A 13486-nucleotide genomic window follows, 5' to 3' on the forward strand; every position below is an offset into this window, starting at 1 on the left:
GGTACGTGGGCCTCTCACTGCTGTGGCCTCTCCCGTTGCGGAGCACAGGCTCCGTATGCGCAGGCTCAGCGGCCATGGCTCACGGGCCCAGCCGCTCCGCGGCATGTGGGATCTTCCCGGACCGGGGTACGAACCCGTGTCCCCTGCATCGGCAGGCGGACTCTCAGCCACTGCGCCACCAGGGAAGCCCCACTCAATCTTTATAAGCACTTTTAAGGCCAGCAGGGATGGTATGGTTATTATCACAAGTTTGTCTATAAGAAAATAGAGGTTCAGAAGGGGTAAGTGGTTGGCTTAAACTCATACAGTTAATTCTTTCTGGCCTTGGAGAACAAACACCAAGTTATCCCATTGTCAACAGGCAAGGAAACAAGGATAGTCTGACAAGCCACCTGAGAATGAATGTTGATACAAAGAACAGTTGCTTCTGGCATGTTCTGGAAAGGCAGTGGGACGAGTGATAGAAGCAGAGGGGCAAGGCCCTAGAGGCTGCTCTCTAGTTCCATGCTTCTCTGCAGATTTTGATGCAGTAGGTCTGGGGTCGGGCCAGAGATTCTGAATCTCTAACGAGTTCCCAGGCAACATGGATGACACCAGCCTGAAGAGCCCTCCTTGAGTAGCAAAGCACTGACTGACTCTTAGAGGCAGAATGTGGAATCACTGGGTTTAAGTACAGGTGAGAAATGGTTAAGTGAAAGGCTTTAGGTTCTGCACTGCCTATATCTTGAGAAAGAACAGCATGTGCCTGGTTACCTCACATCTTACCAAAGACTCAGTGGATGAAAAACATAAATGGCCAAAAAGCATGCTTTGCTAGCTGCTCACTGGCTGCCAGCAGGCAATCTTATTCCAAACCTTTTGCATCCATTTCCAGAACTAGACTTTGCTGAGACTCAGACAGTGCACACCTTGGCTTGAGCTTGGCTATAGATATATGTTTCCTAAATAGGTGGTAATATTGTAAGATGAAAGTTAATTTTTAATTCTTCTATTTATTCATAGCACTAAACTGGATTAAGTGGCCATCTTGACCCAAATCCTGACTATCTTATGTCAGTTGTCTTGACGTGACTGTCTTACGTCCTCACTGTCAAGTGGCTCTGATTACTTTCCCTTTTGCTGTACTCAGCACAGTTGCAGTGACTCATTTAAATTCAGACTTCCTGACTAGACGATAAGCTCCTTGAGGGCAGGGAAGATATGCTTAATGTACAGCACAGAGCAGGTATGCAATCAATATTTGTTGAATGAATGGATGGTCATCTCTCTCAAGGACTGATACCCAGAGGGAGCCCGGTAGACCTCTTAAGGAGCTAAGGATGCCATCCTAAGCTCCATCCCTTGGCAGCCAGCCCAGTTCTCTCCTGCCCAGGCTTATTGTCATAAAATACAGCACAGGAAGATGGAGAAACTCAGCAGTCACTGGTCTATGGCCCCGTGTCTATTGTATAAGACAGGACTATATCTCACCGACATGCTCATGCCACTAGCAGAATCTACTTCAAATGTAGTTTCCTAAGAGCAACTGAGAACTATACAGTTTGCCTACAGCCAGTTGGCTGCGAAGTGGGTAGACCCTCCCCGCTTTCCGGGAACCTGACCCCTGGAATGCAGGCAAATGCTAAGGAGCTTCACGGGATGCAGAGCTGGTTTCTGTCCCTGAGAGGGGAACCTGGTAAAGAGGAGGGTCTTCTTGTGTATGTATACACTTTTATTCCTTCTTACATTGATCAGCTCCTACCATGTGCCTACACTTGACAACTACTGTGAATTCAAGGTGAATAAGACAGTCTCTGCCTTGAAGCAACTTGTGGCCCAAGGGGGATGAGGGTAGGAGGGAAGACAAGGCAGCAGAGCTACACCCCGTGACGGTCCCACCAGCCTCCATTATAAGAGTTCAGACAAGGGGGATGTCATTTCTAAGACAGATTAGAAGAAATGGCTCCATGAACAAAAAAAAAAAAAAAGATTTATTTTTTAAGTGGCAAGAAGGAAAGAGGAGGTAGAAGAAATGGAAGGATCAAAAGCACAGAAGCAGAAAAACTCACGGCAGGTGCAAATCTGGCATGTAGACTTGTGGGGGGAATCTAGGAACCCACACTCCTTTAGCCCCAACCTGTGGACTCCTGGGTGAAAACTCTGGCAGTTCCCACGACTTAGCTGGTCACTCTAAGGTAATACACAGCTAAAGTCTCTTCAAAACCCAAAACACAGGCGTATTGAGAAATCAAAATTCCCATCCCGTCAAAACTTCTGTCTTGCTTAAAGTCAGGGCTTCTTCCTTTCCCCTCCCCCTACCACTCTCGGCCCTGTTGCAGATTAAAAGCCTGGAATCTGGGAGACGGTGATCATCGGCCTCTTTCTTCTTCATCCAACTCTCCTCCTCTTCTTGCTAACTTCTGACCCTTCAAGATCTTAAGTGCAGGGAAGGAGAAGAGGTAAGGAGAATAGGGAAGCTCTTACTTGGCCCAGACTGTTGTAGTGACCTGCGTTGGTATTCTCCAGATGTGACAAGTATTTAAGGCTTACTATTTCTCACAGGGGGCACTTCTGTGGTTTGTTTGGAGGTCTACCTTTTTCCCCAGTCCCTCCACTATGGCTGGGAATCTTTTGCCTTGACTAGGGCATAGGTGTCTCCCATCCAGTTGGTCACTTACTGCTTACTCTGCCTTTGGGCATCTCAGGATACCTGCAGCTTCCTTCTGCTGAGTTCTATTTACCCCTCCAAGCAGCCCTTGCAGGCAAGATCTAAAACGACTGACATGGGCTCCTTTGTACACGGGCCCCCTCTAGTGTAGTTTATGTGCAGCCCTCATGCATTTTTTTTTGCCCCAGCAAACTCTGGGAGCGCAGGCCACCCAAAACTGTCACTTCTCCCTTGTTCTGCCATCAAAGCAGCTAACCACCCTCTTGTTCATACTTTAGATTTTCCAGGTGAGAGATTGACACTAATCCACTGTGCTCCCAAATTGCAGGGGGTAAATATTGAGTACTTGTTATGGTAGCACTAAAACCACTCTCTCCTGAGTTGGGATGAAAAGGGAGCCTTCTTCACAGGAAGGTGAAGTGAGGTGAAACTCATGATACACCAGAAGCACCTTCCCAAGACTCTCTCTTAGGAGTCAACCACCAACTTTTTTATATCCAAAGTCTGGTTGAGGGATTAAGAAATGTGTACCCTATTTTCATCCACGTCTCTTGAAAGCCCTGTATCTCGCTATGCTGTCAGACTTCCCATTGAAATGTAATATCTATTGCCTCAGGGCTTGAGCCAAATTCCTTTTTAATATTTTGTTGCACTATGTATTATCTCATCTAATTGGCCCTATAACCTTGTAAGGTAGATAAAACAATTCCCTTCTTAGAGAATAGAGAACTGAGCTTCAAATTGACCAAAGTGGCAAGAACAAGTTTTGAATCGAGATCTCTCAGACTCTAGAGCTCTTAGACCATCCTAGGAGGATACATGTGGCTCAGCAAAAGTACTTGATAAATATCCATTGAATGATTAGAAAGTTGATTTGTCTAGATTATAGAGGAATGTGAATGGCTTGATATTAATTGATAGGGAGTAAGAAACCACTGCAGAGTCACAGATGGCAGTGATAAACAGGAAAATGTGACAGAGATATACTGAAGAATTTAGAAGGGAGAAAGAATGGATAGGGAGAGGCACTTTTGGAGGCTATGGAAAGAGTACAAAGAGAAAGTTATAGAGGACGTGGTGAATGTTACTTTAGAGTCATGAGGATAGAAGCCAGATTGAAGGAATTTAAAAAGAGAATGGGCAACAAGGAAATAGAAGCAGTGGTTACGTACCAGTTATCCAAAATGTTAACATCTGAATGGAGGTACAGAAATAGGTTGCAAGCCACAGGAGCTAGCAGGATCAAATAAAAAATATTTTTCCAGGATAGGTGAAACCTGATCTTGTTTGTAAATAGAGGAGCTAGAAAGTAGAGAGACTCTGAAGGTGCTGAAGAAAGGAAGAGCTGTTATTGAGAGCAAGGATGAGGGTAGCAGGGTGGAAAGAGAAGGGGTTAGAAGAAAGTGAAGGACACATCTTCCTATAAGACAGGGAAGGAAGAGAGAAGGTAGATAAATAGATAATTATGCTGTGGGGGAAAAAAAGAGTTGAAGGAGATTGCACCTGGTACAGTAAATCTTTATCAGTAAAGTAGGAATCAAAATAATGGATCGGGAATTGGGGACCAAGAGGTGACAGCATCAGTGATTGAGGAAGAGTTTGAAACACCCATTGTGCTATGTGTGTCAAGAAATCAACTGTGGAAATCACCAGTGGATGAATAAGTACCATGAACATGAACCATCCAGGACATTAGGGTTCAACAGTCCAAATCAGCAATATTCTGTGGCCAGGGAGCAAAAGGAGAAAAAGCATGTAGCAAGCATTGTCCCAAGCTGGTCACTGCAGAATAATGAGCTGAGGGCTGAGAGGGTTTAGTTAGCAAGAGTAGGATTAAAATTTCCAGTCATGGCATCCAGACTGCTCAAGAAAGCCAAGTGGGACCAGTGAAAAAATTTAACAGATTTGTGAGATTATCCTGGGACATGCAGTGGAGACAAGTATTTGCTACACTGGATTTGGGAAAATGGGAAAGGTATAAGCGAAGAGGTTATATGGTTATATAGACCAGGCTTACCAGGCTCAGTGGTGGCCTTCTTAGTGAAGGGTTGATATGCAACAGAGCCGGGAGTCTTCTGCTTCAGTGCCTCATGGTACGTAACCTCTTCGATCAAATTGTGAGTCAAACATGAGTTTAGAGTCTAGGAGAAAAGCAGTAGTGGTTTACAGAGAAGCATGTCTTCAAACAATGAGAATCAGAGAAAAGGAGGGATCATAGCTGATGAAAACTCCAGGTTGCCATAGGACATAATTTATCTTCCTTTCTATAATAGCCATTTTTATTACAGGATCTGAACAGGAATATTTAGGACAATGATATGCTGTAGTTGTCCTAAGTTTTAAATGTTGTTTATAGATTGTCTATCAAACATACAACCTCTATTATTTTAAACACAAAGACCAGAGACCTTGTTTATAGTATATACTGCCTCTGGGCATGACTGTACTTAAACTTTCTGAGATAGATTAGTTACAGTTCCCTTTCACATGTCTTAGGGTACAATGCCATAGAAACCTATAATAAAGACACAATGAAAGCATATATCTTGCTTTAGAAAAAGTGTGCGCCCTTATTCTGACAGATACCACATTAAAAGATCTTTATAGGTAGATTCTTATCTCACTTTTGCCCACCAGTGACCACAGGTATCAAGTCATAGGGTCTCCAGTTAGCTAAGACATGACATGGTACCATTCAAATAAGATTATTACACTCTTTGGGGAAGGAATAAAAATCAATGATACCTAAATCACTAAAAGAAATTGAATCACAAAATCACTTGCCCAAGGTCACAAAGTGAATTGGGGCCACAGACAATAATCTTTGGGTCCTATTTAGGAAGTTCATTTAATATCCTATTGATCTCGATATACCCTTAGAGGCAGAGTCTTGTGAAATTTAAGATGATGATATCAACCTGAACAAAGTTCCAAAATTGCCCATCAGTTTCCGCCTCTCACCTCCTTGAACCTTGGTGAAAGCCACTTTGGGAGACGGCGAGTGAGATCAGGCTGTGGGTGACCAGCTCTCCTCACAGGGAAGACCTTGGCTGAGTCTCCAGCAAAATCCTTGAGAATTCCAGGAAGGTAAGTAACACCTAGTCCTTCTGGCTCTTCTCTCCCTTGCAGCTCCGAATGTCCTGGCTCATCTGTGGAGTGCTGCAGGGAAATGTCTCCTTGGTGCTGGTGGAGAACAAAACCGGGAAGGAACAGAGCAGAATGATCTGGCATGTTGCCACCACGGAAGGCTTGAGCCTGTGGCAGTGGACGGCGCTGCCTCTCCTTGATGTGGCTGACAGGTGGGCCTTTACCCAGCCCCATCAATCCCTTTTCCTGTATCAGCCAAAATGCAGAGGGGCCCTTGTCTTCCCTCCCCCTATTCCTTCTACCCAAGACACACATCCAGATATGCACAGACACGTGCACACACAAATGTGCACACACATTCTTCCTGCAGACTTACAGGAAGCACTGAGTTTCTCTGAGGGGTTTCCATGCTAATGAGATGAGTATCTCTCACACCTCTGGCCTGGCCTGATTGGCTGCCTCCAGTATCTGTAGGAAAAAGTAAAACCGAACAACTCATATGACCCCCAAAGAATAATCAGGCTTTATATGTATATGGCATTTTCTCTTAATTAATGGATTTTGCCTTACTTTTCCATCTGACGTTCTATTTATTCCTTATTAACAATAAGAAAACCTGTGACATAGGTAGGACAGACCTTATGGATCCTCATTCCTGCCCTTTTACAGGGTTCTCCTTCACTGAGAACCAAAGAGGTGAAGCAACAGCAAGTCGGCATCGGAGTGAGGACTGGTGCTCTGGCCAATCCCAGTCCGCGCTCTGTGGAGCCTGGTCCCCAAAGCAGGTGGATGAGAAATTCTTCAGTAAACAGGGGAGTGCTTCTACCAAAGGCCCTGATTCCTAGTTAGATTCTAGGACTAATGCCCTTTGTAACCTTGAACTTCTCTGGACCTCAGTTTCCTCATCTTTAAACTGAGAGGGTTGGACTAGAGGATCATTAACTCCGCGTGGCTCAGAAATGGAGCAGTAACTTCTCTGCTCAGCTGCCACTTGTCTCCCCAGGATGGCACCAGTCTGCCACCTGCAGTCAGCCTGGAGCCAGCAGTGCCTGACCAGCACAGTTGCTAATGTGATGCTCCGCTGTGTCACACTGAACTCTCGACAGTTGGTGCTGGTCTGTTCCAGACCAAAAAGTGACGGGGAGAGAGGGACTCATTTATATAAATGGGACAGAAAACTGGATCTGGAAGGGATCTTTAAGCCTTCTTTAATAGGCTAAATGTCAAACCCTACAATCCAGAGCAGCCTCTGCTTTTGACTCCCCAATACATTCAAATTGCTGTTCTAGTGGATCCTTCGAAAAATGAGGGCAAAGAGCTTAAGGCAAAGTGGAGGGTGATGCCCGTTGACACACAGCTTTGTAAATATATAGCTGGGTCCCAAACTCTTCACCCAGATTTCAGAGTCTGCTATTTCCAAGAGCTCATAACTCAAGCTGTGCTGTCATAAGATGCCATCAACCTCTGAGCAGCAGCTTCCCGCTCCTTCAGACGTGTGTGGGTTAAAGATCAAAGCACTTGGACATCCCAGGGCTCAGTGCTGCCCCCAGGACAAATGGATTTAATTAAAATGGAGGAAGGGGCAGTGTGGGCGCCCTCACCATAGACTAGTCTTTTGTCCTTCGGGATTGCAGGGGCTCGTGTGCAGGGCATGGGGAACAGGCGGGTAATGCCAGAGTCCTCCCTCCTGGGAAATGCTAAATTAATTCAGATGAATCAAAAGGTTTTTTTCTCTTCGATCCAGCAAGTCCTCCCTCTTTCATAGCCACTCCAGGGGATTTAAGGCAAGTAAGATGTTGCCTCTGTTCACTCCCGCCAGCTAGAGTTTTGCTTGAAGGAGACTTTGTTCTCAGCCTCCCTCCTTCCTGTTAAAGGCTGTTTACCAGACTGACATTTCCAATACTGATATTGAGACCAAACCATCCTGTGGGGATTCAGACAAAGGCCAGCTTGGTTGAATGATGCCTCGTGACCTAATAAACGTGCAATTACACAAGTGGCCCCATTCACCGGGCGCCTGCCCACCACTGACATGCTCTGATGTGGGATGCTGCCCTCCCCACTCCCTGGAACTAGAGATGATATAGGAGGCATCAAGACCCAGAGGCAAATGGAACTGCAAGAGAATGAGGCAGAGCAGCTTTCACTTGCTAAAATCCAACTAGGCTGTAGATGTGACTGCCCCATAAAAGTAAAGCAGACCTGTGGATGACAGAGCATAGGCTTTAGAGTCAGAGAGTCCCAAGTTTAAACACTGGCTCAGCCACTAACTAGTTGTGTGACCTCGGCCAATTACTGAACCTCTCTGGGCCTTGGCACCTACAGCTGCAAAATGAGTATAACATCAGTACAATTTTACAGGATTATTACAAAACTAAATAAAGTAACTGTCAAAAGCATCTATGTGTAGTACATGTTAGGGAAGTTTATTTCCCATACCCTGCATCATCATCCCTTAGTTCTGTGGCCTCAGATAATTTATTGAATAAGTGGCACAAATCACAACCACTGATCTTCCAAGTCAAGTCATATTCTTTTTTAAATGTATTTATTTTATTTATTTATTTTTGGCTGCATTGGGTCTTCTTTGCAGTGCGGGGACTTATTGCAGTGGCTTCTGTTGTTGCGGAGCACAGGCTCTAGATGTGCGGGCTTCAGTAGTTGTGGCATGCAGGCTCAGTAGTTGTGGCTCACGGGCTTAGCTGCTCCGTGGCTTGTGGGATCTTCCAGGACCAGGGATTGAACCCATGTCCCCTGCATCAGCAGGCAGATTCTTAACCACTGTACCACCAGGGAAGTCCCAAGCCATATACTATTAAACAAAGATAATAAAGTCTACCTCTTAGGCTTGGAAAAGTAAAGTGCTTGGTGAACTGCCTGGCTCACAGTAAATGCTTAGTCGTAACTACTAACAATAACTATGATATAATAATAATAATAATAATAATATCTCCCCATCTAATGCCTCAGAAAAGGCTAAGATGGCCAGTTTAGCAATAATAACCAGTCATGCAACCCTAAGATGGGGGTACGTGTTCATGTGAATTTGTGGTCGTCAATGCTCTGTAGACTTCTTATAAAGGGGAAGCACATACTCCCTCTTACTTTCAGGGAGAGTGAGCTATAGCTGCCCAGATTGCCAGAAAATGAAAATGGGAGGATGGAGAAGGTAGAGGAAGAAAATAAATAAGAGAAAGAGACAAAGAAAATGGATAAAAGGCAAAGACCAACTCCCTTCCTCCCGACCCTGAGATAGACATTGGCACCTTACCATCTGCCCACATGCCATGAAGTGTCATTAGGCAGGTCCTGGCTTCAGCTATTCAGCACCTGCCTCTTGGACAGCTCTCCAGCCATGGACCTTGAGAGGGCAAGGACTTCATTCCCTATGCTGCCCCAAATCACCTCTGCTCCCAGGTTCCCCAACCTCCAGACATTACAAAGTTTTTAAAAGCAACTTTATTAGGGCTTATGGATTAGCCCTAAAGAGCTCCCAGGCTCTAGAAACTCATCATAGCCCCTAGACATTACATGAAACTAGCCTCCACCTAGATATGGCAGTGACCTCCTGTCTTGTCTCCTTGCCTCCATTTTTTATCCCCATCCAATCCAGTCTACACAAGGAAGCTGGAATAAACTTTCTGAAATGTAAATCTAATTATTTCTCATTTTTTACATCCTTCCATGGCTTCTGTGGTTTTTAGAGTGCCTTTCAATTTCCTTTAAAGAGACCTTCATTTAGGCCCACATGTGCTCTATCCAACCATAACCTCACCAGCCCCTTTTTATACACTCTTCTGTGACTCTACCTGGTAACCTCACTAAACTTCTTTCAACTCAGTTGCATCATGATAAGTTCTTACTTCCAGGCTTTTGCACCTGCCATTCTCTCCACACGCAATGTTATTCTACCTTCCATCTCCCTGATTACTACCCTGCCTTAACTTCTTAAAGAAGCGTCCCCAGACCCCTAGACTGTATAGTATACATACAGTACAGTCTCATGACTCTTGAAACACCCTTATAATGACTTATCACTCTTTGCTCTCTGTTTTTTATTATCTAAATATACACGCCAACAAGGCAGGAATCAGGCCTCTCTTACATTGCGGTTTCCTGATTGTGTCGTACCATGCCTAACACATATGCCCAATAAATGCATGTTGACACAATAAAGTATTGAGGGAAATTGCATGTATTTTCAAATTCCAGCTGAATTAACTGAGAATTTCACTTATTGGAATCCATCTAATGTGCTTCCTCTGTTCAAACTGCATCTAACAAAACAGATAGAATCACATTTTAAGAAATACTACTACACAATGTTCTGTATATCAGAACAATACCTGTGTCCCATCGGATGAACCCAAACAGCATTTGTTACTCTTGTGACAGGGAGTTCTCTTTAGAGACTTGCCTGGTACCTGCACTCTCTTTGTCTCTGGGCACTGTCCTGCCACAATCACTTTGTAAGAAAGACTTTGATCTTAATTGTGTGCCCTGGTCCTTGTGAGTAGGGAGACCCAGAACTGGGCACTTGAGAGTAAAGAGCTGTATTCAGATTGCTCCCACCTCACAGTAGTCCTTCTGTCAAGACTCAGAGAATGTGCCATAGGTGTATACAGGCTGCTGACAGGGAGGCATTGATCCATGGAAGGATATTTCTTCTGTCCACTTACAAACCGGCAAAGTGATAGAAAAAAATGCCATAGTCTGTCTTCATCATGAAGTGATAGGAACTTTACAACCTACTATAAATAGTAGCAAGAAAAAGTTCCAAAAGCCGTGCCCAAGATGCTTTGAGCAGTGGCAATGTCCCTGGAGTAGAGACATGTGCTCTCAAGGTAATTTTTTTTCTATTTTTTTTAACCTTTCTTTTTTTTTAAATTTAATTTTATTTACTTTTTTATACAGCAGGTTCTTATTACTCATCCATTTTATACACATCAGTGTATACATGTCAATCCCAATCTCCCAATTCATCATCCCACCACCCCCACACCCTGCTGCTTTCCGCCCTTGGTGTCCATATGTTTGTTCTCTACATCTGTGTCTCTATTTCTGCCCTGGAAACCGGTTCATCTGTACCATTTTTCTAGGTTCTACATATATGTGTTAATATACGATATTTGTTTTTCTCTTTCTGACTTACTTCACTCTGTATGACAGTCTCTAGATCCGTCCACGTCTCTACAAATGACCCAATTTCGTTCCTTTGTATGGCTGAGTAATGTTCCATTGTATACATGTACCACATCTTCTTTATCCAGGCGTCTGTCGATGGGCATTTAGGTTGCTTCCATGACTTGGCTATTGTAAATAGTGCTGCAATGAACATTGGGGTGCATGTGTCTTTTTTTTTTTTTTTTTGCGGTACACGGGCCTCTCACTGTTGTGGCCTCTCCTGTTGCCGAGCACAGGCTCCGGATGCGCAGGCTCAGCGGCCGTGGCTCACGGGCCCAGCCGCTCTGCGGCATGTGGAATCTTCCCGGACCGGGGCACGAACCCGCGTCCCGGGCATCGGCAGGCAGACTCTCAACCACTGCGCCACCAGGGAAGCCCTGCATGTGTCTTTTTGAATTATGGGTATATGCCCACTAGTGGGATTGCTGGGTTGTATGGTAGTTCTATTTTTAGTTTTTTAAGGAACCCCCATACTGTTCTCCATAGTAGCTGTATCAATTTACATTCCCGCCAACAGTGCAGGAGGGTTCCCTTTTCTCCACACCCTCTCCAGCGTTTGTTGTTTGTACATTTTCTGATGATGCCCATTCTAACTGGTGTGAGGTGATACCTCATTGTAGTTTTGATTTGCATTTCCCTAATAATTAGTGATGTTCAGCAGCTTTTCATGTGCTTCTTGGCCATCTGTATGTCTTCTCTGGAGAAATGTCTATTTAGGTCTTCTGCCCATTTTTGGATTGGGTTGTTTGTTTTTTTAATATTGAGCTGCATGAGCTGTTTATATATTTTGGAGATTAAGCCTTTATCCGTTGATTCGTTTGCAAATATTTTCTCCCATTCTGAGGGTCTTCTTTTCATCTTGTTTATGGTTTCCTTTGCTGTGCAACATTAGGTCCCATTTGTTTATTTTTGTTTTTATTTCCATTACTCTAGGAGGTGGATCAAAAAAGATCTTGCTGTGATTTATGTCAAAGAGTGTTCTTCCTATGTTTTCCTCTAAGAGTTTTATAGTGTCCAATCTTAGATTTAGGTCTCTAATCCGTTTTGAGTTTATTTTTGTGTATGGTGTTAGGGAGTGTTCTAATTTCATTCTTTTACATGTAGCTGTCCAGTGTTCCCAGCATCACTTATTGAAGAGACTGTCTTTTCTCCATTGTATATCCTTGCCTCCTTTGGCATAGCCTAATTGACCATAGGTGCGTGGGTTTATCCCTGGACTTTCTATCTTGTTCCATTGATCTATATTTCTGGTTTTGTGCCAGTACCATGTTGTCTTGATGACTGTAGCTTTGTAGTATAGTCTGAAGTCAGGGAGTCTGATTCCTCCAGCTCTGTTTTTTTCCCTCAAGACTGCTTTGGCTATTCGGGGTCTTTTGTGTCTCCATACAAATTTTAAGATTTTTTGTTCTAGTTCTGTAAAAAATGTCATTGGTAATTTGATAGGAATCGCATTGAATCTGTAGATTGCTTTGGGTACTATAGTCATTTTCACAATATTGATTCTTCCAATCCAAGAACATGGTATATCTCTCCATCCGTTGGTATCATCTTTAATTTCTTTCATCAGTGTCCTATAGTTTTCTGCATACAGGTCTTTTGTCTCCCTAGGTAGGTTTATTCCTAGGTATTTTATTCTTTTTGTTGCAGTGATAAATGGGAGTGTTTCCTTAATTTCTCTTTCACATTTTTCATCATTAGTATATAGGAATGCAAGAGATTTCTGTGCATTAATTTTGTATCCTGCAACTTTACCAAATTCAGTGATTAACTCTAGTAGTTTTCTGGTGGCATCTTTAGGATTCTCTATGTATAATATCATCTCATCTGCAAACAGTGACAGTTTTACTTCTTCTTTTCCAAATTGTATTCCTTTTATTTCTTTTTCTTCTCTGATTGCCATGGGTAGGACTTCCAAAACTATGTTGAATAAAAGTGGTGAGAGTGGACATCCTTGTCTTGTTCCTGATCTTGGTGGAAATGGTTTCAGCTTTTCACCATTGAGAATGATGTTTGCTGTGGGTTTGTTGTATATGGCCTTTATTATGTTGAGGTAGATTCCCTCTATGCCCACTTTCTGGAAACTTTTTTATTATAAATGGATGTTGAATTTTGTCAAAAGCTTTTTCTGCATCTATTGAGATGATCATACGGTTTTTATTCTTCAATTTGTTAATATGGCGTATCACTTGATTGATTTGCATACATTGAAGAATCCTTGCATCCCTGGGATAAATCCCACTTGATCAAGGGTGTATGATCCTTTTAATATGTTGTTGGATTCTGTTTGCTAGTATTTTGTTGAGGATTCTTGCATCTATATTCATCAGTGATATTGGTCTGTAATTTTCTTTTTTTGTAGTATCTTTGTCTGGCTTTGGTATCAAGGTGATGATGGCCTCATAGAATGAGTTTGGGAGTGTTCCTTCCTCTGAAATTTTTTGGAAGAGTTTCAGAAGGATGGGTGTTAGCTCTTCTCTAAATGTTTGATAGAATTCCCCTGTGAAGCCATCTGGTCCTGGACTTTTGTTTGTTAGAAGAGTTTTAATCACAGTTTCAATATCATCACTT

General features: G+C 43.3%; 1 protein-coding gene across 2 annotated transcripts in view; it reads left to right on the top strand.

Moving 5' to 3' along the window:
• ALK (ALK receptor tyrosine kinase) overlaps nucleotides 1-13486 on the top strand; it is a 729733-nt gene that overhangs the window by 628769 nt on the left and 87478 nt on the right. For both annotated transcript variants that reach the window (XM_029231576.1, XM_029231577.1), the window contains exon 10: nucleotides 5777-5946. In XM_029231576.1, the coding sequence (XP_029087409.1) occupies nucleotides 5777-5946 (170 nt within the window). The remainder of the gene's footprint in view (nucleotides 1-5776; nucleotides 5947-13486) is intronic.

Source organism: Monodon monoceros, unplaced genomic scaffold (assembly GCF_005190385.1).
Source record: "Monodon monoceros isolate NGI ecotype Baffin Bay Population unplaced genomic scaffold, NGI_Narwhal_1 Super_Scaffold_19, whole genome shotgun sequence".
Lineage (NCBI taxonomy): Eukaryota > Metazoa > Chordata > Mammalia > Artiodactyla > Monodontidae > Monodon > Monodon monoceros.